The 23870-nt window shown below is 32.6% G+C and overlaps 1 protein-coding gene across 1 annotated transcript in view; it reads left to right on the forward strand.

The window, feature by feature from the left end:
• The window catches only part of LOC145263154 (DNA-directed RNA polymerase I subunit RPA2-like), a 143923-nt gene that overhangs the window by 43486 nt on the left and 76567 nt on the right, over positions 1–23870 (forward strand). The window contains exons 9-15 of the mRNA XM_080120152.1: positions 1361–1456; positions 7594–7670; positions 9330–9476; positions 10399–10452; positions 15801–15918; positions 21333–21417; positions 22083–22189. Of these exons, the coding sequence (XP_079976278.1) occupies positions 1361–1456; positions 7594–7670; positions 9330–9476; positions 10399–10452; positions 15801–15918; positions 21333–21417; positions 22083–22189 (684 nt within the window). The remainder of the gene's footprint in view (positions 1–1360; positions 1457–7593; positions 7671–9329; positions 9477–10398; positions 10453–15800; positions 15919–21332; positions 21418–22082; positions 22190–23870) is intronic.

The following is a 23870-nucleotide window of genomic DNA, read 5'->3' on the forward strand; positions in this document are numbered from 1 at the left end:
GTTTTTAATGTGGGGCAATATAAATTCTGGCAGTTTCCAAATAAATAGTAATTGTCTCAGTGTGAAGGGTTTCCCCTACATTGATCAAGGTCCAATTACAGAACAAATACTACCCAGCTGGAAGGCCAGGCACCAGGCATTTCCGTTCGATTAGTTTTGCTTTATTTATATGAAAAAGACAAACAAACACTCGAAACGAGGGAATTTTTTAAAACTCGATCAAAAAATGATAGAAACGATGTTCATTTGAGAATCTGAGAATTATTAGAAAACTTGTCCCAGAATCTAACCGGCGTGAGAACCCCGATACAAAAGCCTTTTGTGGACAGATACAAACGCGTGCGCCCATTTCGCCTTTTACATATATAGACTAGCCTGGGTGCTTGGCGTTGCCTGGATGTTTGGATGTGTCTGTTGAGCAAAAAAAAAAAAAAAGTTGTAGTAGGCTTGAACCCATGACGTGAAGGTGGAAAAGAAAGTGGAGGTGTGTGTAAGGATGTTGATTTAGCCAAAAAAAAAAAAAAAAAGAAGGAAAATTGCGAACGCAAAAAAAAAAAAAAGAAGGAAAATTGCGAACGCAAAAAAAAAAAAAAAGAATGAAAATTGCGAACGCAAAAGAAAGTGGAGGTGTGTGTAAGGATGTTAGTTGAGCCAAAATAAAAAGAAGGAAAATTGCGAACGCAAAAGAAAATGGTAGTAGGTAGGCAAGCTCGAACCTGTACTGCGAAGGAGAAAAAGAAAGTAAAAAAAAACATGACGCGTTTTCTGTTGCGCCCATCGTCAAACCGGAAGTGACATAGGTTTAAATTAAGGCTAGACAATCGAAAAGAGGTGATGACTTTCAAAAATATCGGTGAAAAAAGTGTAGAAAAGTGCCTAGTTGAGTGTGAAGGAATTAATGTTTTTGGCCAATTTTTCGATATTTGTCGTCCGAAGGGTCGCTTCAAAACGATACTGATCTTGTGAAAATCCGTCGCCTCTGTTGAAATTTTTTGCGAGACATACAGTCATACATACAGGTGAGGTTTATATTATAAATAGACTTGAGATGATTTTGGGGTAAATTTCATGTGCATGGGAAGGAGGTGGCGGTAGGTTGGTAAATTTAGATGCGTGTGTGTGTGGGGGGGGGTTGATCCTTCCAGGTTTGGAAATTGTTGAAGAGGATCCATGGACTCTCATGTTAGGAAATCAATTCCGATTTCAGATATTTTTACCTAAGGCCACTTGCATACCTGATAAAGACCTGGCCAGAGATAGATTAGTTTGAAATTCTATTTTTAAAAACCGTCCAACACATGCTAGCATGTAAAACTAATGATGATGATCTCTTTCTTTTTTTTTTTTTTTTTTTTTTAAGCCTATGACAATGCATTATTTGACGGATGGAACTATAAGCATTACTGTTACCATTCAAGGAACTGCTTATGTCATTCCCGCTCTTGTCTTATTAAAGGTAAGTGTTTTTTTAATTAAAAACCAAAATAACTTGTATTTCTTTCCCTAAAGTTACTCCAAGGAAAATCTGTTGATTCTCCTAGAAATCTCACTGCTGACAGTTCCAGTTTATAAGTATTCACTATATGAAATTGTTAGAAGTATAATTTTTGTTTGTTTTAAGTAATTTTAATGCAAGTTCATAAATCCTCTCCCCCAAATGAAAAACAAATAAAAATGTTTATGGTGAACGTACACATAACAGAATGAAAATATCATATACCAAAAGTCATGTAAATTGATCAGGTAGTTTTTTTAAAAAATAACATAAAAATTTATGGCTAAACAAAAATCGATGATCTCTGAATATCATTTTACAAATTGTTTGAAGGATAAAAATTCCAAAAAATTCAAACTTTTACGAAATTTTAGAAAGCCATTCTTAGCATGAGTAGAGAGTGACATTCAAATTCATCACTAGTAAGCTTCCTCTTAAAATGGCTCTTCAGAAATTGTTTAAAAACTATGTACATCACTGTAATGCCTACAAATTCCCATTAATTACTTAAAAATGATTTTTATGAAAATAAAATTACTTGATCCATTTATGTGATTTTTGGCGTATGGTATTTTCTTTTCAACACAGGTATGTATATTAAAAGATTTCTTTCTTTTTTTTCTGGAGGTGGGTGGTTATTGATTGCACCAGAATTTTTATGTTATAAATAATTATTAGGCAGAATTGCACTAAATTTGACTTCTTGATATAAATGACAGACTTATGTCTTTGCGTGTCGCAGTAGGAAAAGACAAATATGCCGTATTTTTTAGTTGCTATGCATCTACACTTAATTCCTCTGATGAGCTAAAAGAAAGCTTTTACTCCTCTTTACGTGAACAGATTAACCGGATGTCTATTCAAGACACGCTGTTTGTCTTAGGTGACTTCAATGTTCATGTAGGTAATGATACACAATCTTGGAAAAACATGGAATTGGTAAAATCAATTCAAACGTTGTGTGTCAAAAAATGTACAAATATTAATGATAATAGAAACAACAAGAGCATAAATTGTTTGTGAGACTGCATGCCTCTGCCTGCTAACAACTAATCTTATATTCTGTGGAGTATCTCCAAAGTTATGAAGAGAAAAATCAGAAATTGATATCCCATTAGAATTTTAACCATGATTAAACTTTTTGAGATCAAGGTCATATAAGATGTAGGACTTCATTAGCAAAAATATGGGATAAATAAGGAATTTTTTTGATGAACCAAACCAGAATGATTGCCAAAAGTATAACTGTCAACTAGATATTTCAATATTGAATCTGTTATATTTCACTTTCCTCAAAATTGTAAATAAAAAATGGACATAAAATCAATATTATGTTTAAAAAAAAAAAAAAAAAAAAAAATCAAGATTTTTTTCCTCAATAATATATACTCTAATTAGTTAAATTACAACAAAAATACAGAATTCTAAAAAATAATTTTTAAAAGATTTAAATAAAATAAAATTCCAATATTCTGTCATATGAAGTTTTAAACAGATTTTTGAGTAAGGTTTTCCAATTTAAAAACAATATTTTCATATAATATAAAAAAATGACTATTGAAATAGAACTTGAAATTATTTTAATTGTTAAAAATTTTTTATTTCTAAGGGGAGGGGTCAACTTTATTTTAGCACCTATTTTCAAAAAATGTACAGAGGTCTCTAATTAATAAAATTGATAGGAACAATAGCAAAAAACTGCTGCTTCCCTGATTCAATTAAAGTGATTAGCGGCATCCGTAAAAAGCATGCAGATAGACACAAAATGATGATGTGACTGATAATGCATGAAACATTGGGCGATTTCACATAACAATTTGGACAAATAATGAGTTTCTATGATGAACACAAAACCCAAATGATTGTCAAAAACGTAACATTTAACTAGATGTTTCCAAATTGAATTTGTTCTAAGTTAAAATATGACTGATATTTTGACTAAGTTTGGTTAAGTGATGTGAATGTTATGTACACAAACTTTAATGAAAATTTAACTTCTTTGGCAGAAGTAATAAGCACTCAAAAGTACTCAACATGATTGCACCAAATTTGGCATAAAGCAACTTTGCTTGGCAAAGGAGATTAAAATGTTGATGATACTACTATTACTACTGATGATGATGAATTTTTATAATTTGCGAAAGTGTTGCAAATAATTATGTGGCGAAAGTAATGAAAAACATGACTTACATAAGCGACGGCATCTCTGTCTATTCTGTCAGGTGACAGAATCAAGAAAGGAAAGAGAAAAGAAAACCTTTCATCTATAGACAGTTTATTAATATACATATGGCAATAAGTTGCATATGAGAACAATGACTGCCATGAAAAAGAATGAAGAGGAAAGCACAGGACAGTTTTCTTTTTTGGACAGCTGAGAGAGAGACTGAGAACGGTCAGTGAATATTACAGTTGAAGAAGAGTTGGCAAAAAGGGATTTCGAACTAATATTTATTATTATTATTTTTAACTTTTAGTTTCATTCACCCTAAATTTAACACAAAGATCCATTGTCAACTTTTGCAGAAAGTTTTTAATCACAACCATTTGTATTGCATTTTTTGAGCTTGTTTAAAAATGGCAGTCCACATGCAATGCTGAATCTCCTTCATCCAATAATCCCTTCTCGCAATATGTCTTTGCTGGGTTGGTTATTCTCTTTGATGACAACAAAGCAATTTCATCAGAAAAACCATCAATCCTGTTCCACTTTGTGATGACCAACTTAAACTGATTATCTGTCTATCTGTCCACGTATCTATCGTGTTCACCAGTGGAATCAAAACCGGTTGTCACTTGTCTGAACATTGGCAATGCTAACACAGGGTGAAAGCCATTCCAAGTTCAAAAGTTTGGAATGCTGAGTTTTTCATAAGGGCTCATAATTAACAGACTACTACTATTACTTAAACCCATCCAAGCAAGATGACCAGATGTCATACTAGTTAACAAGAAGGAAAAAACCTGTCAGATTGTAGATTTTTCTGTCCCAGCAAATCACGGAGTGAAGATCAAGGAGCCTGAGAAGCAGAGCAAATATGCTAAACTGGCCAGAGAGCTCAAAGGAATATGGAAAATGAAAAAGTCAGGATAATACCACTGATAGTAGGAGCGCTAGAAACAATACCAAAAAACTTTGAAAAGAATGGGAGAGATTGGAATCAGAAATAGCTGATAAGATGCAATGGATAGCAGTAATGAAAACGGCTGAAATATTAAGGAAAATCCTAGATTAATGCACTTGAACTCCAGCCACAAACTGGACATGCAGAAAATGCTACAGATGTAAAACATAAAGAAGCATCACATGGAATCACAAAAGCTAGAACTGTAAGTTAATCTCCTACCTTCCCTGATTTTTTTTGTGTATGTGCGTCACCAAAAACTGACACCACACCAAAGAAAGGAGGGTCAGGGAGGATGGAAAGACCAAGGAGAGACAGCACTAGCCAGACCTCTGCTGGACGAATGCAAAGAGGTCGGGACCTTGGGAAGACTTTTTGCCACCCAAATTCCAATGGTTGCTGCCAATGAGAAATCAATGGTAAGCAGCTCCTATAACACAAATCCATCCGCAATGGTTATTGAAAGAGTTGGAGAGTACTGGGAAGACTTGTTGTCACTCAGACTCCAGAGAATACCACAAATTGTTCTCCAAGAGAAATCTTTGATGGTGGCCTATGTGACTACTCCTAGTGAGTTAATAATAATTATTATTATTCTAAACATTTTTAGGTTTCCAAACTATTCGATAGATTTGTACCTGATTTGACTTAAGAAGCTTCTGAGATACTGGCATTAAGAACATAAACTTTAATGCTTCAATAAAGCTCTAGATAAAAAGTTGCCCTTTAGACGTTTTTTTTTTTTTGTCTAGTATTATAAAAAATAATAATTCAACAAATGTAAGAAGTTAATTTATTGATCTTTAAATCACAAATCCGAAAATAGTTGCTCAAGGCAAGGACAACTACAGTCATTGCTTAAGCTTTTAGTAGGCTAGACCTCTCAAGTTATGTAGCAATACGCATGAAAAAATTGAAAAAGCTTAAAATATTTCAATATTGGCATACATAGAAAGAGCTTGATGAGCTAAGAAAGAATCTTTTTAAATTTTTAAAATCCAATTAAAATTAAGGAAGTTATGACTTTTTTGTGCCTCACACGTTTGGATATTTTCCCCTCTTTAAGACCATATGCGTTTCGTCACATTTTTTACACTACTTTTCCAGTAAAAATGTCATATCTTTGTAAAAACACAAGACTAAGAAATGAAATTTACCATATAAGTGTATTTTTGTACAAGGAATATGCGACTGAAAATCTCCCAAAGTTCATGGTTTCCAAATAATCTGCAGTAAATGTGCATAAATATGCTGCAATTCCTTAAAAATGCCATGTATCCATAAACAGAAAGTTGGAGAACTCAAAGTTGAATTGTAATGTGCTTTATGTACAAAAAAACTTAAATCTAAACATAGGACCATTTAAAAATGAATATATTGCAATATTTCTTTGGTATTATTGTAGATTAACATCTGTTTAACGCCACCCAACCCCTTCTGACCACTCCTCCAAAATGTGATTCTACCTTTTTAGGCAATTATGTATGAAATGCCATGAAAAACTTTAATGAAAGATAAACAAATTATTTTAGAATTTAATGTAAGATAATTTCCCATTACAGGTCATTCTAGCGTTTTAGGGCAATTAACTGGGTTTTTTTTATATGGGAGATAAATCCTGTATGCTTTTTGTTTTACTTTTTAAGACGATTATGTGTAGTTTTAAGAGGGTTTCTATGCAATGAGAATATGGGGAGGGTTGCCATTCGGACTTTGAATTAATTGTAGGGCTACGGAAAATTATGTGTGACCATACTGATTCTTGACAGAAACAAAAACAACAAAAACAATATTAGAGGGGGGGGGGCGGTTAGTTTCACAAAAATTTAATCCAGGCCATTCTAGCATTTTAGGACAGTTAACCAATTTATTTTTTATGTGCATTTTTCTATAATGAAGGATCTATTTTTTGCTTGTTTGTTTTAGACGCTCGTATGTGGCTTACAGAGGTATTTTGTTGGGGGGGGGGCTTGGCTTGCCATTCGAACTTAGTGTTATTGTTAGGGTTAAAGAGTGCTTTAGAAAGTTTTATATATATACATATATATATATATATATATATATATATATATATATAAGTGAACGTGTCTGTGTGTTTGTGTCTGTGTACATTTACCTACGCAATAACTCTGTCAATTTTTAGTCTACAGACTCGAAATTTAGTATACAGAGTACTGAGATTAATCCCGTTCCATTTTGTAATGACTGACTTAAACTGATTATCTGTCCACATATCTATCGTATTCACCATTGAAATCAACACATTCAAGACTGAAACTTGATAGACAAATCAGTCGTGACACAAGTTTATTCGGTTCTTGTCCAGAATTTTCTCATATTACAAAAACAAAAATAAAGAAAAATCTGTATAATGTATGTACTTATGATGAAATGGAAATATCATATTGCAAAATCACATATTTATCAAGTAGTTTTATTTTATAAAGAAAATTATTTTTAAATGATTAATAAAAAGCATTACAACATAAATCTTGCAAGTTGGAATTATTGGGTTGTCTCCCTTGTTTTTTTAGATTGTTTTCAAAATGGCAAGCAAAATGGTCACTCCTCAATTAGTCATAAAATTTGATTTTCTTATTCAAAAATAAAACTGCTTGATCAGTGTATATTGTGTTTTTAATATGATATTTTCGTTTCGTCATGAATATGTACATTGTACAGATTTATTTTTGTATTTTAATATAGTAAGAATTCTGAATAAGAACTGTTAATTCATGCCAAATATGGTTTGATTTGTAAGTTATAAATTTTATTAACAATTCCATGGATGGTATTTTTATTATTTTGGATGGAGTGGTTAATATTTAATTTAACGGTCATTGTAATAAAAACCTGTATGTCTACTTGTACAAAACATTTTTTATCTCACCTTCACCAGCTGCCGTCATTGACGAACAACTATTGTAATGGATTAAACCTAAAATTAATTTTCTTTCTTCTTTTTTTGAACAGGCAATTTACGATGTAAATGATAAATTTATTTATGATGAACTTTTAAAAGGAAAAGAAAATGATTCTTTCTACAAAAGGTAAAATTATTCTATTATTTTTAAAAATTTTATTCAGAAAAATTAAATTCACAAATTATGTCTTTGTGTTTGAGAATTAATAATTTGTATTATGCGACAAGATACACCTGAAGAAGGTAGTGTGTTACATCAGCCGAAATGTGAGAATAACACTCAAAATGAAAACAATAGTCCAAGTAATACAAATTCATGCAAATTATTTGAAGGTCCATCTCCAAAAATTTATGCAAAGTTCAATTGTTAAATTTTTTTGTGAAGAATTTTTTTTTTGGTAGCATTTTTATACAAGAAACTTTTAAATACTTAAATCCTAGTGTTTTACACTTTTTTTTTTTTTTTTTGCATTGTTTTATTTTAAGGCTGTTCAGAATTCTCCCTAAACAGCATAGAACGATAAAAGTGGCACCCTAAAGAAAACAACACTACAGCTTTATTTTAAAACTTTTATTGAAAAAATCAATTCAAGTAACTCATGTAGTAGAGCTGACATCTACTAAACTTAGCTGCCTTCAACCCTGATCACCACCTCTATATGGGTCCAGAACTGAAAGCATGCCTTTTTCGCAAGTGCTGGTGAGAGCTTGCCGAATTGTCAGAGCGGATGGCGGCATTAAATAATCCGAAAAGGCTTGATATTCCGTAAAACAAAGCAAGCATCTCTTTTTCTTACATCCACATTTATTTATGCATTATGATTTGTTGTTTTAATCAATTGGGAAGAGTTTATCAGGCATGTGTACCCAGCGTGATGAGATATGGAAATGAAATCTGGTCAGTGAAGGTTGAGGACATGTGTTGCATGGAGAGAAATGATACAAAAATGATACCAGAGATGTGTAATGTTCTGATGATTGAGGAAGATGAAATCTGAACATTATAGGGAAGTGCAGACTTCACTGGTATGGCTACATTGAAAAAATGAATAAGAGTTCTTAGGTTAGTTGATGTAGGGCAGTTGAGGTAGCAGGTTCTGTTCATAGGGGAAGGCCAAGGAAAACATGGGAGGAAGTGATAAAAATGAACCTAAGGGATAAATAAAACCCTGGCCAGAGATAGTTTACTTTGGAAGTCTGGTCTGAAATGTTATTAAAGGCAAGATAAGTTATTCTTCTGTGATTAAACACCTTAAAAATTGGTACAAACTTGTTTTCCTGTAGCCTGTAGGGTCCCATGCAGACAAAAAGAATGAAGAAAAGAAAAAAAAGTGTTCAACTTTTCTTTTTATATGCTTACGATCTTGTTACCCATACGCAAATGAGATACTTCTGGTTTAGATAAAAAGCCTGATTTTTCAGAGACTCAGATAACTTGGGTTTGGATGTGGGAGCAGAAAGTTTTGACAGTGGTTTATTTAGTTTTGGAGTAACGAGTTTTGACAGCAACGCGTTCAGTTTTGGAGTTGTGAATTTTTAGCAGCAGTATGTTGAATTTAATCACAGGAAGTTTCTTAAAGCCGTTCAATACAGATTTTAAACTGATTATGATGATGACTTCATTTATTTATTTCAATTAATAATAAATAAAAAAATATTTCCATGTGTAATAAAGTTATATTGACAAGCGAAACCCGCCTGTGAAATTGCTTCATAATTTTATCAATCTCTAAATTTTGTAATTTTATTAAAAAATTCATCTTTTCTTTTTCTTCTGCAATGACAGTTGTATTGTGCTGATGCTTCGAACCTGCCTGAATCAGAACCTGATCACCCAAAATGATATCCTTAAATACCTCGGTCATGCGTTTAGAGTTTGCATGGGCTATGCTGATTGGTACTCGGATGAAGAGATTGGAAAATTCCTTCTGAGGTTTGTTGTCTGTATTTTTTAAAATGTTTTGTGTTTTGTTAGGAATGGTTGTCTTTTTCCTTGTTTTTTTTTTAACTTTTTTTTTTATTGCAGTGGGATTTTTGTTTCTCTTTATTTTTCTTCTATAGAATTCAGTTAAAAGTATTAAATTTTGTTTGATTATTCAATCAAGTAAAAATTTAAAAAATTAATCTATATATTATTTAAAAAATTATCCTTTTTTTCTTGCTTTGTCTGTATGCAAATTGTAATGTTTGATTGGTTTATAGAAAGTACAATGAACATTCAGTATTTCATTGAATTAAATTTTATATTAATCTGTATCTAATATATAAAGTAAAGTCGGTTTTGTACCCAATTTTTATCATTGATATTTTTTCCGTTATTTATTTATTTTTTTGTAGATTGTTGTTAAGAATAGCATAAAGCATAATCTCGTTGACATACTGTAACTGTATTCCTAAAAATACTCTGGAAGTTTGCACTCTATGGAGTGCCGTTCTAATTAAGTTGAAGATTTTAGTTGGTATTTTGCATTTGACTGACTTCTTTTCATTGCAAGTTTATCGTTACGTATTGCTACGACAAAATCAAGAGAGACAAAATCTTTGATATTAATGGCTGATTGTCCTTATGGACAAAAATTAAAACAACCAATTCTAATTTTTCCCTCTTTTGATTTTATTTTACTATGCATTTATCACTTTTTATATCTGTTCATTAGTTCGCTTGTGTACACTGTGACTTCATATTCATAGCTTGTTTGGATGGTAATATTGTTTTCTTTTTTATTTACATCTGCACCACTCTGGCACATGCCTGTTTGCTTTGCATATTCTTCTCGATGCATTACATAAATAGATTCGTATATCAAAACAAATTGTCTTATGATTTAAAGTTATTTTTTCGTTTTGTTTTTCAGAGATTACATACTCATTCACTTGAACGATGATTTAGATAAATTCAACTTTCTTGTGTAAGTATATCTTTTTCTTTTTAATTCTTTTCAATTTTCTTATATTTTTGTTAGGGATGGGGCAGCCTACTGGATTCCAAACATTCACTTGCTACTTCAGAGACTTAAACCAACAGATCTCTCTCTCTCTCTCTCTCTCTCTCATTTTAAAAAAAAAATTTACTTCAGATCAATGGGCTCTCTCCTGTGGCTACTTAATTTCGTTATGATTTAAATTCATATCTGAAGGACTTTTAAGAATGTTGTCCTTTTTATGGTTGCTTTGTCTTTCACAGATTGTGTCTAAGTGTATTTTTAAGATTTTTTTCTTTTTAAGAGATCTTATTATTTTAATTGGAATTCATCATTGAGATGAGAATTATTTATTAATTTATTTATTGCGGAATATTATCCTCATCTTTCTTAGTTGTTGTTTCATGACGTTTCGGCCAACTATTCCTCTGGGAATGCAGTTAGGAGATTCGGAGTTCCTATCCCGTCACGTTTACCACCTGACGAAGGCCAGAGGAATAGTTGGCTGAAACGTTGTTTCACAACAACTAAGTAAGATGAGGATAATAGTCTGCAATAAATAAATTAATAGACCTTGTTGTTGTTGTTATCTTTTTCAGGCCTATTGAGTTTATAGCCATTTAGGATATTTATGTCAATAATGAGAACTTTTTCTCTTTTTTTTTTTCATTTTACTTAAATGAAAAATCTCAAATCAAGCAATGCCATCTCTGGGGCTAACACTTGATCTCTGTATGAGATATATAGATATTTGAATGCTTAACTAAAGTTCACCTTTACCTCTCAAATGTTGAGTCAGTAAAGAAGTGAAAAATATTGATTTTTTTTTTTTTATTGACCAGTAAATTGGTCTCTTGATGTTACCAGATTCTAGAATCCATCTAATCTAGTGGAATGGCAAGATAAGTACACCATAAGTGCTCGCATGAGGCAATGTATAGCAGTGTCGACGAGATCTTATTTAGACTTCAAATATGTTAATTTGAATATTTTGTAGGGTGAATTATTATCATCTTAGGTTGTGGTACAGAGAAACTAAAGATTCTCCACGATGGTGTCTAATAGTGATAAAACAATTCCAATGTTTTTCCTGATTCTGATACAATTACTGATTCCAATTCTAAAATTGTGTAATAATCTTAAAAGGTAGAATTTAGTATTTATTTATTTTTTTATTAGTAGAACGCCAATATGCTTAAATTTTATTTTTTTATTTGAAAATCTTAAATTTTTTTTTTTTTTTTAATCATGTATAGTTTTCACTTGTGATACTCTTTCCATCTCCTCTAATGGCTCCTTGGACAGAGAAATTGCTGCACAGATCAGCAAAGCCAGTCAAGCTATAGGAAGATTCCAGAACAAAGTACTCAGTCAGTACACCATACATTTCAGTACAAAACTGAAAGTATGCATTGCAGTGGTTCTTCCCTCCCTCTCCTATGAATGTAAGACTTGGACGCTGTACTGTAAATGCATAAAAAATTAGAGAAATTCCACATGCATGCTCTACACATTACTAATCTTAAGCTTCTGCTGGACCAAGCCAAATCATCAGTGTATGCTCATCATGGCCCAACAGCGGTGTTTTAAACAAGCACCTTAGCATGTGGTATTCTCCAACTTCAGAAAGGAAAGAAAAACCATGGTCATTCAAAACACGCTACAAAGACACAGTCAAGACTAATCTACAGTCGTGTGAACTTGGAGCAAGGAAATTATAGGACTGTGCCAGTGATTGATCAAACTGGCGAGCCACTGTCCACAAAATTATTGTCACCTTTAAAGATGCTCATTGTTAGATGCTCACTGCGACCAGAGACCAGCCTGAAAGAGAATCAACAGCAGTGATACAAACTATTGACTTTCAGTGCTCCTACTGTGTCACATCCTGCAAAAACACAGATAAGTTGGCAAAACAGAATGTCTTCATCAAACACGATGGACTACCAACAATAATGAAAGGCAAAATATTAGAAAACCGATTTTTGTTTTTAATTAAAATTTTAATCAATAATTTTTTATAATTTTTGGTTTATAAATTAATCAAATGAAATGAGACTCAACACACAAAGTAAGTTATAACAAGTTTGTTGTACAAAGGTATAACGTAATAAATAAGAGATTGACACACAAATGTATCTTGAATGCTGGAATATCAAGATTAGCTTACTCTCTCTCATTGGTTACCATTTGCTAGCATCTTTTCTAGACTGAGTAATCCATTTTGAGGCGGTGTCAGGATCTTCCACTATATCCTTGATGCATGAGTATGTTAAAGAGTTTTTATTTGGAAATTATTAGCAACGTAATTTGTATGTTACATTCACCATCCTCCTCCTCCTCCTCCTCCTCCTCCTTCTTCCCCAGTCTGGCTAGTGCCATGGATCTTATTCTCTCACACCATTTTGCTCTATCTTTTCTCGCACCAAGGTGCATTGTAAGTCATCGTTATGATACTTTTAGTTAAGTATCAAAAAGTTAACTGGCGAAGTTAATTAAAAAAATAATTAATTAAATTATGATAATAATTGTTTTATTGAACAATATAAAATTCGTTTGGGTAACCAACCTTTTTTAAGAACCAAGTGTAATAAACATTGGATACAAAGAGATAGTGAACAGGATTTGACCTATAAAAATGTCAATAAAACAAAAACCATCTGCAGGTTTATGGACCTTTCAAAATTATAAACAAATTATATAAATAAAATAAATTCGTTTTGGGAATCCAACATTTTATGTGCAAAAAGATTGTGACTCGAGCAAAAATCTATAAAACTAAAACAAAACAAATTGCAGATGTTTGCACCTACTGATAATCATAATTTTTAAAATTATAAACAATAAATATATTTCTAAGTTGACAAACGTTTTGAGTCGGCATAACTTGGAATTGAGTAAAAGTTTGGTACAAGGACTAGGCGGCTATACATCATTCATCAACTAATCACAGAATTGCTCCTTGTAGCCCCTTCCAATGACTGCAACTAATTGACCGATTATCTAAAACCAATCAGAGGCTAACGAGAGTGATTATTACGATGATAGCCATTAGGCGGCAATCTCCATTGGCTTACCAATCAGACACTGATTGTTCAAGGATTCAGGCCAATAAATAGAGGATACCCAAAGTGAAAAAAAAATTGAGTTGGTTCATTTTTGTCGCCGCTTAAAGAATCAAATCCGTTGCCACTGCATTCTCCATTAATGATGTTGCCTAATTGCAATTAAGATTTTCTAAGAAAATTTTATTCTGCCAGTCAACCACAATCACTCCCATTCCGTGGTGTTTGTTGAAGATTGTGTAAATAAATGTTATTGTTTATAACAAGCGATTTCTAACATTTTCTTTTGTTTGCTTGGCAACTTTTCTTCTCTCCCGCAACAAATCCAACCGTCGTCGATTGGACTGCACTCATCTTTTCTTTCTACGAATCTTAAAGCAATGTGGGTGTGGAAGGAAATCGAGAAAAAACAGTTGGAACATGTGGTGATCACGAGACCATCGGCCAACTCGGTGTTGTGAATATATTGTAACACAATCTACTGTGTAATAATGAATTCTATGTGATTTTTTCCACTGAACTAATTGCCCTGTTTTGTCATCCATAAAAGAATATCACTGTTGCTTAGTAGTGACTTCTAGTTGTGACTAGCAAATCTGTTCTTTCCTTAACTAAGGCTGATATTTGAAGATGGTGCTACTTAGGCTATTTGGCCGATATACTATCTGTTTGGGTTCCATATTCATTCTATTAATCATTTTTACCAAAAAATCATATTCTGGAGTTGCTTTAAGCAAGTATAAAGATATGTTTAATCATTATTCATCATTAGAATTAATTTTATAAGTAATAAATTCACAAATTTCATGAATGATTGTGCTTCCAATTTGCCGTCATCTAATACCAGATGTATGCAAGAAGAACCGATTAATAAGTCTCATTTTTTTTTTTTTACTCTCTTATTCACCTCAAACAATGCGTATTGCCACTTGAACATAAGAGACTGCTATGTGGGATTTGAGAAGCGAGATTTTTGTTCACATTACACTTAAACTTCTGCATGTTATTGCAGTCAAGGAAACAGGAAACAAGGAGGAAATTCCAAAATCTAGCATTCCAAAGGAAGAAGCTATTGGAGTAGGTCTTTTTTTGCATCTAGGGGATCTCAACAGTTAAGGGATAGGATTTTATTCTGCTGCTTATCGGATTAGTTGGGAGTATGTATGTTGAGGGGGCACAAGGTTACAAATTCATCAGAGCACATGCTATTAAAGTACTGATAAAACAGACAGCAACAGTTGCAGCAATGGGACAGAGCCTGGTTGACAGTGTGAGATCTATTAGAATGGAGAATTTTTGGTGCTTGTCTAAGAGGGAGAGACTTGTGGTAGATGCACTAGCTGAAATGTGGCAACAATACTCAATATGTGGACGAATCATGGCTTTTTAGAAACATAGAATACTAGCAGGTGTGAGTAGTTTTTAGCACGGTAGAAGGACACCACTTTCTTTGCAAAAACCTTGGCAATGACTTCAATGTATTTGTTCCAATTCGTTGTCCTGTGAATGTTAAGCTGAGGAGTTCATTGGAGAGTTTTCAGATAGTGTATTATTAGTCATGACAATCGGTTTCTTGTCTTTGTCAAAGGAAAGAAGCTTAGTCTTAGTAGTATTAAATGTTATCATCCTCTTACAGACCTATTCCGCTACAGATTGAAGGTCATTTTCTAAGGTTGCTGCCATTGTCTTGGATGTGCCTATATTCAGTTTTCCCCATCTGTCTGTTATAGAGCAATGTGTCCTCAGCAAATATACTCATCTTTGACAATTTTATTAGGAAGGTCATTTATGAGCATTAAGAATAATAAAGGTCCAAGGATTGACCTCTGGTGTACACCCACATTAATATCATGTTGTTTGAGTGTATGTCCACCAAAGGCAACTTGGATTTTTCTCTTGTCTAAGAAGGTTCTGATTATATTATATGGTGTATCAAATGAAAAGAGAGTGGTCTGCAATGTATCAAGAGAAGAGAGCTTGATACACAACATTTTCGATAACTTGGTGGATGAAGATGGGCATATCACAAAGCAGCTCTATAATTACGACATGCAGCAAGGTCAAATACATTATTCAATACCAAACCAAAATGTCAAAGTAACACAAAGTCTTCATGGTTTGCTCTGATAATTTCATGAAAGCTGTAAAGCACATGAAGAGTTCTCATGACAAACTGACAAACAGTAAAAGTGTTTTTCAATCAAGATTTGTTAATTTATCAAATTCATCTTTTTTATTACTAGTTTTATTTTTTTTTTGTTTTTATTACAGATATATGATTCGCAAATTGTATTCATTTGTAAATAATCAGTGTGCTGTTGAAAACCGAGACAGCATTATGAACCAAGAAGTTATATTACCAGGGAAACTGTATCAACTTATACTTACGGTAAGTCCTTTTTTCTTACACCATCCTCTGGGCCCTTCCTTGTTGCAGTTAGGTTGAGCTGAGCAGACTTCCATTAATTTGATTGAATGAGATAAGACATTAAACAATGTCACCATTAATTGCGATTCCTTTGAGGTTTACTCTGACCTGGAATGGTAGAACCTATCAGCGTTTCATTTATCATCATCAGCTGCATTCTCATCCTCCTCCTCCAGTTTTGGTATTTAAGATGCTGCAGGTGTCTTGCATTTCTGGGCTGAACAACATTGGGCAGCATCTCATGTCTCAATTCTGTCCAATCCAAAGGGTTGTTACAAGTCATGTTGCAAAGAGTCAAATCACTTCATACACATTCAACTTTAATAATATTAAGTTTGCACAAACCTTTGTAGTGTTCTGCCTTTGTTACAGCAATGTCTTTCTTTGCTGTTTGCCATTGATATATTTCTGCCAGTTTTCGTTTGTCTTATCTGTAAGAAAATAATGATAGTCTTTGTGCAAACCTTATTCCTCACATCTATATGTGTCTCTATCAATCTGTTTCTTTCATGATTTTTTTCATTTCAAAAATATATATTATAAAATTTCAATTAAAATAAAAACTTTTTTGAAAATTTTGTTATAATAAAAACTAATTGTCTTATTTTTATCTGTATAATTTTGTTAATTTTATTTTATATTTTTCAATAATGTTCTTTTTTTATATTTTATTTCAATAAATCGCTTCACAATAGAAATACTGAAGAACAATAAAAGTGAAGGAACTGATTTGCCTTCTCACCAGTTCCAATAGCACTATGTTAGAAATTAGGAAGTATGTTAGCTGACTATAACCGATATGATATACAAACAGCTTTCTGAAACATGGTGGGAAGCCATCTATATATATAAAAGCGAAAATGTATGTATGTATGTGTGTATGTTTGTGTGTCCGCTAAAAACTTTCAACAGACACAACAAAAATTCACATGCTCATTTTTGTATGTCTCGAAAAGGCTTTTTTTGCCAACTGTCCCGGGGAGGTTACTGTTGCTTAGAACTGTTTACAAAATTATTGCTATTTTGGCTTCTCACGTGTTGATTCGGCTTTTTCATATAAAAAGCGAAATCAATTCAAACTAACATTGTTCTCGGCTTTCGTGCCGAAACGTCCAGAAAGCAATCAGCTTTTGATCAATGTGGAGTTTCTCCTTATATCAGACAATTGCTATTCGATTTGGACAATGGGGAGCTGCTTTCCCCCCTTTCCACCATCGTCTGGGAGAAGCGAAAACTAAAAATACTGCCACGTCATCGTAACGATACTGCGATGACCTCATTTAGCATCTTCCTGTCAATCAAACTTCTTTCACTTGCTTTATAAGCCTTAACTTAACACACTAATAAATTACTCTCACTCGTGGTCGAGACGGTTAAGTAGTTGGCTTTTGTTTCCACCTCCGCGTCAAGGCTTCCGGGTTCAATCCCGCCTCTTGACCAAAACTATTTTTTTTTCTTTTACACCTTTAAACACCTGGGCAACGTTTTTATTACTTCGCTTATTCTTTAGTTTACCTTCCCCCCACCCCCTATACACATAGCGTTGTTATCTTAAGATTGCAGGTTCGATCCGACAGGTTTATGTATCCCATTTTTTTCCCGTTTTGGTTTTGGTTTTTCTGATTTTTTAACATCGTCTTTTTTATAATATTTAAACAGGGTTACTACTTACCCCCCTCCCCCCATACACACACCTACAAACACCTGGGCAACGCCGGGTACCCCCCACTAGTCTATATATATAAAAGACAAATGCGTGCGTGCATTTTTAGTAAAATGCTTTTTTTGCCGACGGTCCTGGCGGGGGGGTTACTATCGCTTACAAATGTTCATATAGCTTCTAGATCATAATATTGAAGATTTGTGAATGCGCGTTGCGTCTGGATTTATTTACGTCGATTTTTACAAAATTATTGCTATTTCAGCCCGTCTTGTGTTCGTTCAGGTTTTTTTTGTATAAAACCAAAACTAATTCAAAGCTAAGGCGGCAGTTCCCGGCAATCGCACCGGGGAATGTCCAGAAGCAATCAGCTTTGATCAATGTGGAGCCAAACTCCTTATATCAGAGAATTGCTATTCAATCTGGACATGGGTAGTTGGTCTACCTACTTACCTACCAAAACTTTTTTTTTTATTTTACCCAAATCCGGAGTTTTGATTTACCCAAAACCACACACACCTCCAAACACCGGGTACTCCCCCCCCCCCCCGCTAGTATATATATATATATATATATATATATATATATATATATATATATATTAAGTAATGTGATTTATAATTTAAAATTTGAACAATTAAATTTCAACCATTTGGTTGAAATTTAATTGTTCAAATTTTAAATTATAAATCACATTACCTAATATTGAATTAGCTCTAGGATATCTACCTATCGAGCTTATTATATATCTAAATTACAACGAGCACTTTCTCTTTCCCGTATTTCAATTAAACTAGTAATTTCACTGTTACATTGAAATACACTCAGCTCTTTAGACTATTGCTCTAATCTCCTTTAAATTAGATATATATATATATATATATATATATAAAAGCCAAATGTGGCGCATGCATTTTTGTATGTCCAAGAAAGGCTTTTTTCGCTGGACTTCTCAGGGGCGGGGGATTATTTCTTAGAACTTTTTATATACTGTCTAAATCATAATATCTAGGATTTGCGAACGCGCGTCGTATCTAGATTTATTTGCATCGACTTTTACAAAATTCTTACTATTTCAGCTTCTCTCGAGTGTATTTGGCTTTTTAGTGTAAATATAGTGAAACTAAGTTGAAACGGTAACGGTTCCCAGCTTTTGTCCCAGGAACATCCAGAAAGCAATCGGCTTTTGGTCAATGCAGGGAAACCCCTTATATCAGACAATTGCTATTCAATTTAGACAATCCCTTTAAATGGGGAGCTGGTCCCCCAGCCCCAAGGGAGCTGGTTTAAAAAAGTAAATTTTTGGTAATTTATTCTATTGGTATATAAAAGTCATTTATTGAACTTTCGAAATCGCCTCTGCCTTAATGCTGTTTCTGACAACCTTTTTACTTTTATTTTTTGTTAGGGGTTGGGAAACATTTACCTATGCTCACATCATGACTGATACAAAGCCCTTACAGTCCTTTAGTCGAACGGCTCTGAGTGACTAGTTTGCAAAGTTAGGGTTCAAAGGATTAAAAAAAAAAGTTAAACTTTTTTCCTTTTTTAATAAATTTTTTACATTTTTTTTTGTGCAAAGAAGTTCCAAGAGAAATGTTTAATTGTTTCATTCACTGAATATTTTAATGAAATGTAAATTTCTAAAAGAAAAAAAATTAAATTCACTTACCGCATTTATTTAACAGATAGCAAAATTTTCTTTTGTAGTTGTCGAAAGACCTTAAGCGGAACCGTCAGTCAACATATGTAGTTCTAATGTTTTTGTTTTTGGATACTTCAAAAAAACCCAACCGACTGTCAAAGTTTTGCAAACTGATACCACGTGATCAGTTTCACTTTAGTTTTAGAAATATTTCCTGAAACAGCCTTCGTTCAGAAAATAGAAAGTACATATATTGTTCTATTCAACCTTTTATTGTTTAAATAATTTGACTTGTTTTATTTTTAACAAATATAAAGGTTGACAAGACATTTTTCATTTACTAATGAGATTTGTCATTCATTTACTAATGGAAGAGTGTCAGTAATAAAAAAAAAACCCTTGCCAAAAGATAAGCCCCCCCCTCCTTTTTTTTAGTCACCAGTTGGAAAAATCACTGATTTTTAACATGATTTACTCGCAATGAGAGCACTGTAAAATCTTTTTTCTGTAAGGGTTAAGTATTCATTAACTTTTTCATGGACTTGACGTAGTTAGGCTGTTTTATACATAAATAAACTTTGCTCATAAATGAAAACAATGTTACCTTGTGGCCCCCTAGAGTGCAAACTAATAACTAATCATGGGCCTCGAAGTTTTGAAACAGACAGACAGCACCTATGTATGTGACGGAATAAGAAAACTCGTTTTCCTTTTGTAATAAATTCATTTCATAACATATTTAATATGATGTACAAGTATTTTATTAACTACTTTAAAGGTAATCATAAATAGATTACCTTTAAAGTAGTTAATAAAATACTTGTACATCATATTAAATATGTTATGAAAAGTTCTATGATGTTTTTATCATACATTTTTGAGAGCATTAATCTCACTTGAAACAAACAGTTCAACTTAAAAATATAAGAGAATTGTAATGAAAAAAATCATAAATCTAAGGTATTTTTTAACGATGCGATTCTGATTCCCCCCAAAATACATGATTCTTACAATTAACGATTCCGATTAATTGTTCTACCACTACTAACTATCTAAGATAATGGAAAGAATGGTAAACGAAAGATGTGATATATAGAGAAATATCAATATCTAACTACCAAATGTATTTGTTTATCTGTCTATTAGTAAACATTCCGTTTGTTGTGTATATACACTAGTTATTTAATCCAGGGGAGATCACTCTAATTTACTTTTCCTCATATATCTTTTTGCTAAGTTATTTCCCTTTACATATTTCTTATATTAACATTTGCTGGCTAATTTATGGATTGTTTTTTTATGTTACTATATTTATGTAATTTTTTTATCATTACATTTCTATAGTATCTAATTAAAAATTTTCTTTCTTGTTTTTATGAATTTGTGTTTTCTTCTCTATTTTCTTCTCCTTTTTCTTCTTCTGAATCTCTTTTTCCTTTTCTCTTTTCTTTCTTTTGAAATCCTTTTCTCTCTCTCTCTCTCTCTCTCTTTCTCTCTCTCTCTCTTAAATCTCTTTCCTTTTCTCTCTCTTAAGAGCTTGGCTATCAAATGCAGAAGGTCCATCTCTCCCCCTCGCCCCAGTCCAGTGAAACAAACATCACAATTGCACTCTTTTCTGTTTTCTTAAATTTTATTATCAAAACTAAACTAATGAAGAAGAAAAAAAAGCTTGTTTTAAATTCCTTTTCAATATACAACAGATGACTGACTGCCGAGATTTCCACAGATGCTAGTCAGACTTTTGTCACCAATTGTCAGTTTTACTTTATTGAGAGATTCATTTTTTCTGATATTCAGAAATTTGGGACATTTGAAATTCTTAACAAGTGTGAGCAACACCTAACTCTCCATGGTTGCTCAGCAAGGCAACTTGAAGTTGCCCAGCATCAGAAAGAATACTACAATTCAACTTTCTTCCCCTCTTCCAATTTTCCCTTTTTTTTCTTATTTTTTTTATTTTTTAAAGTAATTTTATGTAACTACTAATTCATTATATAAGTTTTTAATGAATTACAATAAAATTGTATTTGAATGTACATGTCTTAAGAATATCTGTTTTTTTCTTTTTAGTCTCAACTGCAGAGTTGGTTACATTCATTTAAATTTGAAATAGAAAAATCTCAGTCTGTCAAGGGCATATCAGAGGTAACTGAAGGTAAGTTTCTTTATCTGTTATCATTTTTCATTCAACCATGAAAATATTTTATAATATCCTTTTATATTTTTTTAAGCAGTAATTTAAGTTTTTGGAATTAAGAAGTTCTTGTGGAATGTATTACTGTAACTGGGTTGGTTGAGTCTGCTTCAATTGAGTTCACTGTGTTGGGGCATAGAAATATGCGTAGCACATTACAAAACCCATCAACGGTATCTCGAGGCGGTCATACCTAGTCCTCATGCATGGGACAAAGCAAAGGCCACTTCTTACAATTGTGGTTGATGAGAGAATTCCACATAGCATTTGTCTTCTGATTGAGCTGCAAAAACTTAACATTGTCATCTCTCCTCACGGGGATATACATGCAACTGGGAACTGTTTGTGAATTTCATACACCCATGGAACTTCCTCCTTTGGTTCGACTCGCCTAGGGTGAATGCCACTTCGGTTCAGTTTGGTTACACGTCTGTATCTATGTAAACATGATGACAACAGTTAATTCCAAAGATGAGAGCATTTTGATTATAATTCCTGATTTGTAAACTATAACTACACTTGACCGCAAAACATTCATAGTAACAGTAGGATTGATGTGTCACAAAAGCAGTTGGTAAAAAAAAATCCTATTTTTAATGGAAAAAAATGTTTTTTTTCATCTGCAGATATTGTGAGAGATGTTTGTCAACGTGGCAGAAAAGTGATTAACACGATGCAGTTTTTCCTTGCATCAGGTAACATCCCATCATCACTTAAGCTTCCCTTTCAACAGGTAAGAATTTTTGAGTAATTTTATTTTTTCAACTTAATCCAACATTAACCCTTACTTTACTTTTATCCGCACTAAAAGAAAAGTGTCATAAAAGACTAACTCGGAATGAATTTTAAAAAGATTGCTTAGAAAATTGAGTTCTCTGCAGAATTAAATTGCTAGAGCCTCCTGTAGTTATGAATTCTCCACTTTTTTATTCACCTCCCCCACCCTTTTTTTTTTTTTTTAAATAATAAAAAAACTGATATTTCCTTATGATAATTCTTTCTGAAAACTGAAATTGTTAACTTTATCGTGAACTCTAAGACTTTAAGCAATTTATGAATTGGGTAGGGGAGTTTGATGACTTTCATTTCATCAAATGATGACTTAATTGTTAAGAGAGTTTTATCTTAGTAGATCCTTATCAACTTTCATTATTAAAAAAACAAACTTTTTTATTATTCACCCCAAACAAGGTACATTGCTTTACATGCACAGTGTCTTAATTTAGCTAAAACTGATTGGCATTGTTTAGGAAAAATGTCTTTTGGTTGCCCTCTCTTTGTACACACATCAGTAACATAAACTTGAAATTTCTAAATGTTTATGAAAACATTTTTAGAATGAAGTTAAAACAGATTGCTCAGAGATTTGAGCACTCTGCTTTTTCTATTCAAAAAAAAAAAAAATGAATTTTCTGCTTAAATCGCTAGAACTGTCCATGGGTGTAAGGGTGTGAATTCTCTGTATTTTGATTGAAACCAGCTTTCTTTTTTTTTTGTTTCCTAAAAAAAAATGGCTAATTATTTTTTATGGTAGTTCTCTTTGAACACTGAAACTTAACTTTGTTGTGGATGCTAAGACTTGAAGCAATCCATGAAAATGGTAGAAAAATTTCACCAAAGAATGACTTTCTGGGTATGACATTAAAAGGCATTCAGTGTTGAGGCCTCATTTGGGGGCTGTGGAGAACGTAAAGTTGCTCCTTAGTTATCATTCCTCTCAGGTCCTCTTTAGCCCAAAGGGATTATATCTGTTAGAGCATCTGGTGCTACCAAATCAGGCAGTCTGAAGATACTGGCTTCTTGACCAAGAAATGAACGAAACATTGTTGTCGCCTTTTTTCATTTTACTTTGAAAAACTCAACAATATTCTGCAAAATCAAAAACAAAACAATTTTTCTCTACAAAACAACCAAACCAAACACCATGAATAAATATTTGAAGATATAAAGAATTTGAAACAAAAACTTTTTCCAAAATTATCAGAATCAACCCAAAAAGGGTTGATATACCATAAAACAAAACAACCAAACCAAACCAAACCAAACCCCACATATGCAGTGTTTTAATTTTGACTTAATTAAAACTGATTAGATTAGTTCAGAAAAAAAGTTGGGGTTTTTTTTTGTTGTTGTTTTTTTCTTTACAAACACACACACATAACAGCAATTCAAACTTGCAATTTGTAAATATTTTTTAGATATTTTGGAATCCCCAAATACTGATCTAACAAGTGATAGATGATTTAATAACTAATGAAAGCTGGTTCATTTTAGAGAGAAATATAAATAATACATTTTACAATATTTAGCATTTTGTTTCTGAAGGAGGAATTATCATGAGAATATTAAATTCAGAAGCAGTCTCCAGTCACTTGTATGTGCATGTCAGAGAAAATGACGTTAGATTTTTGCAG

Source organism: Euprymna scolopes, chromosome 38 (genome assembly GCF_053919585.1).
Source record: "Euprymna scolopes isolate OS-2025 chromosome 38, ASM5391958v1, whole genome shotgun sequence".
NCBI lineage: Eukaryota > Metazoa > Mollusca > Cephalopoda > Sepiida > Sepiolidae > Euprymna > Euprymna scolopes.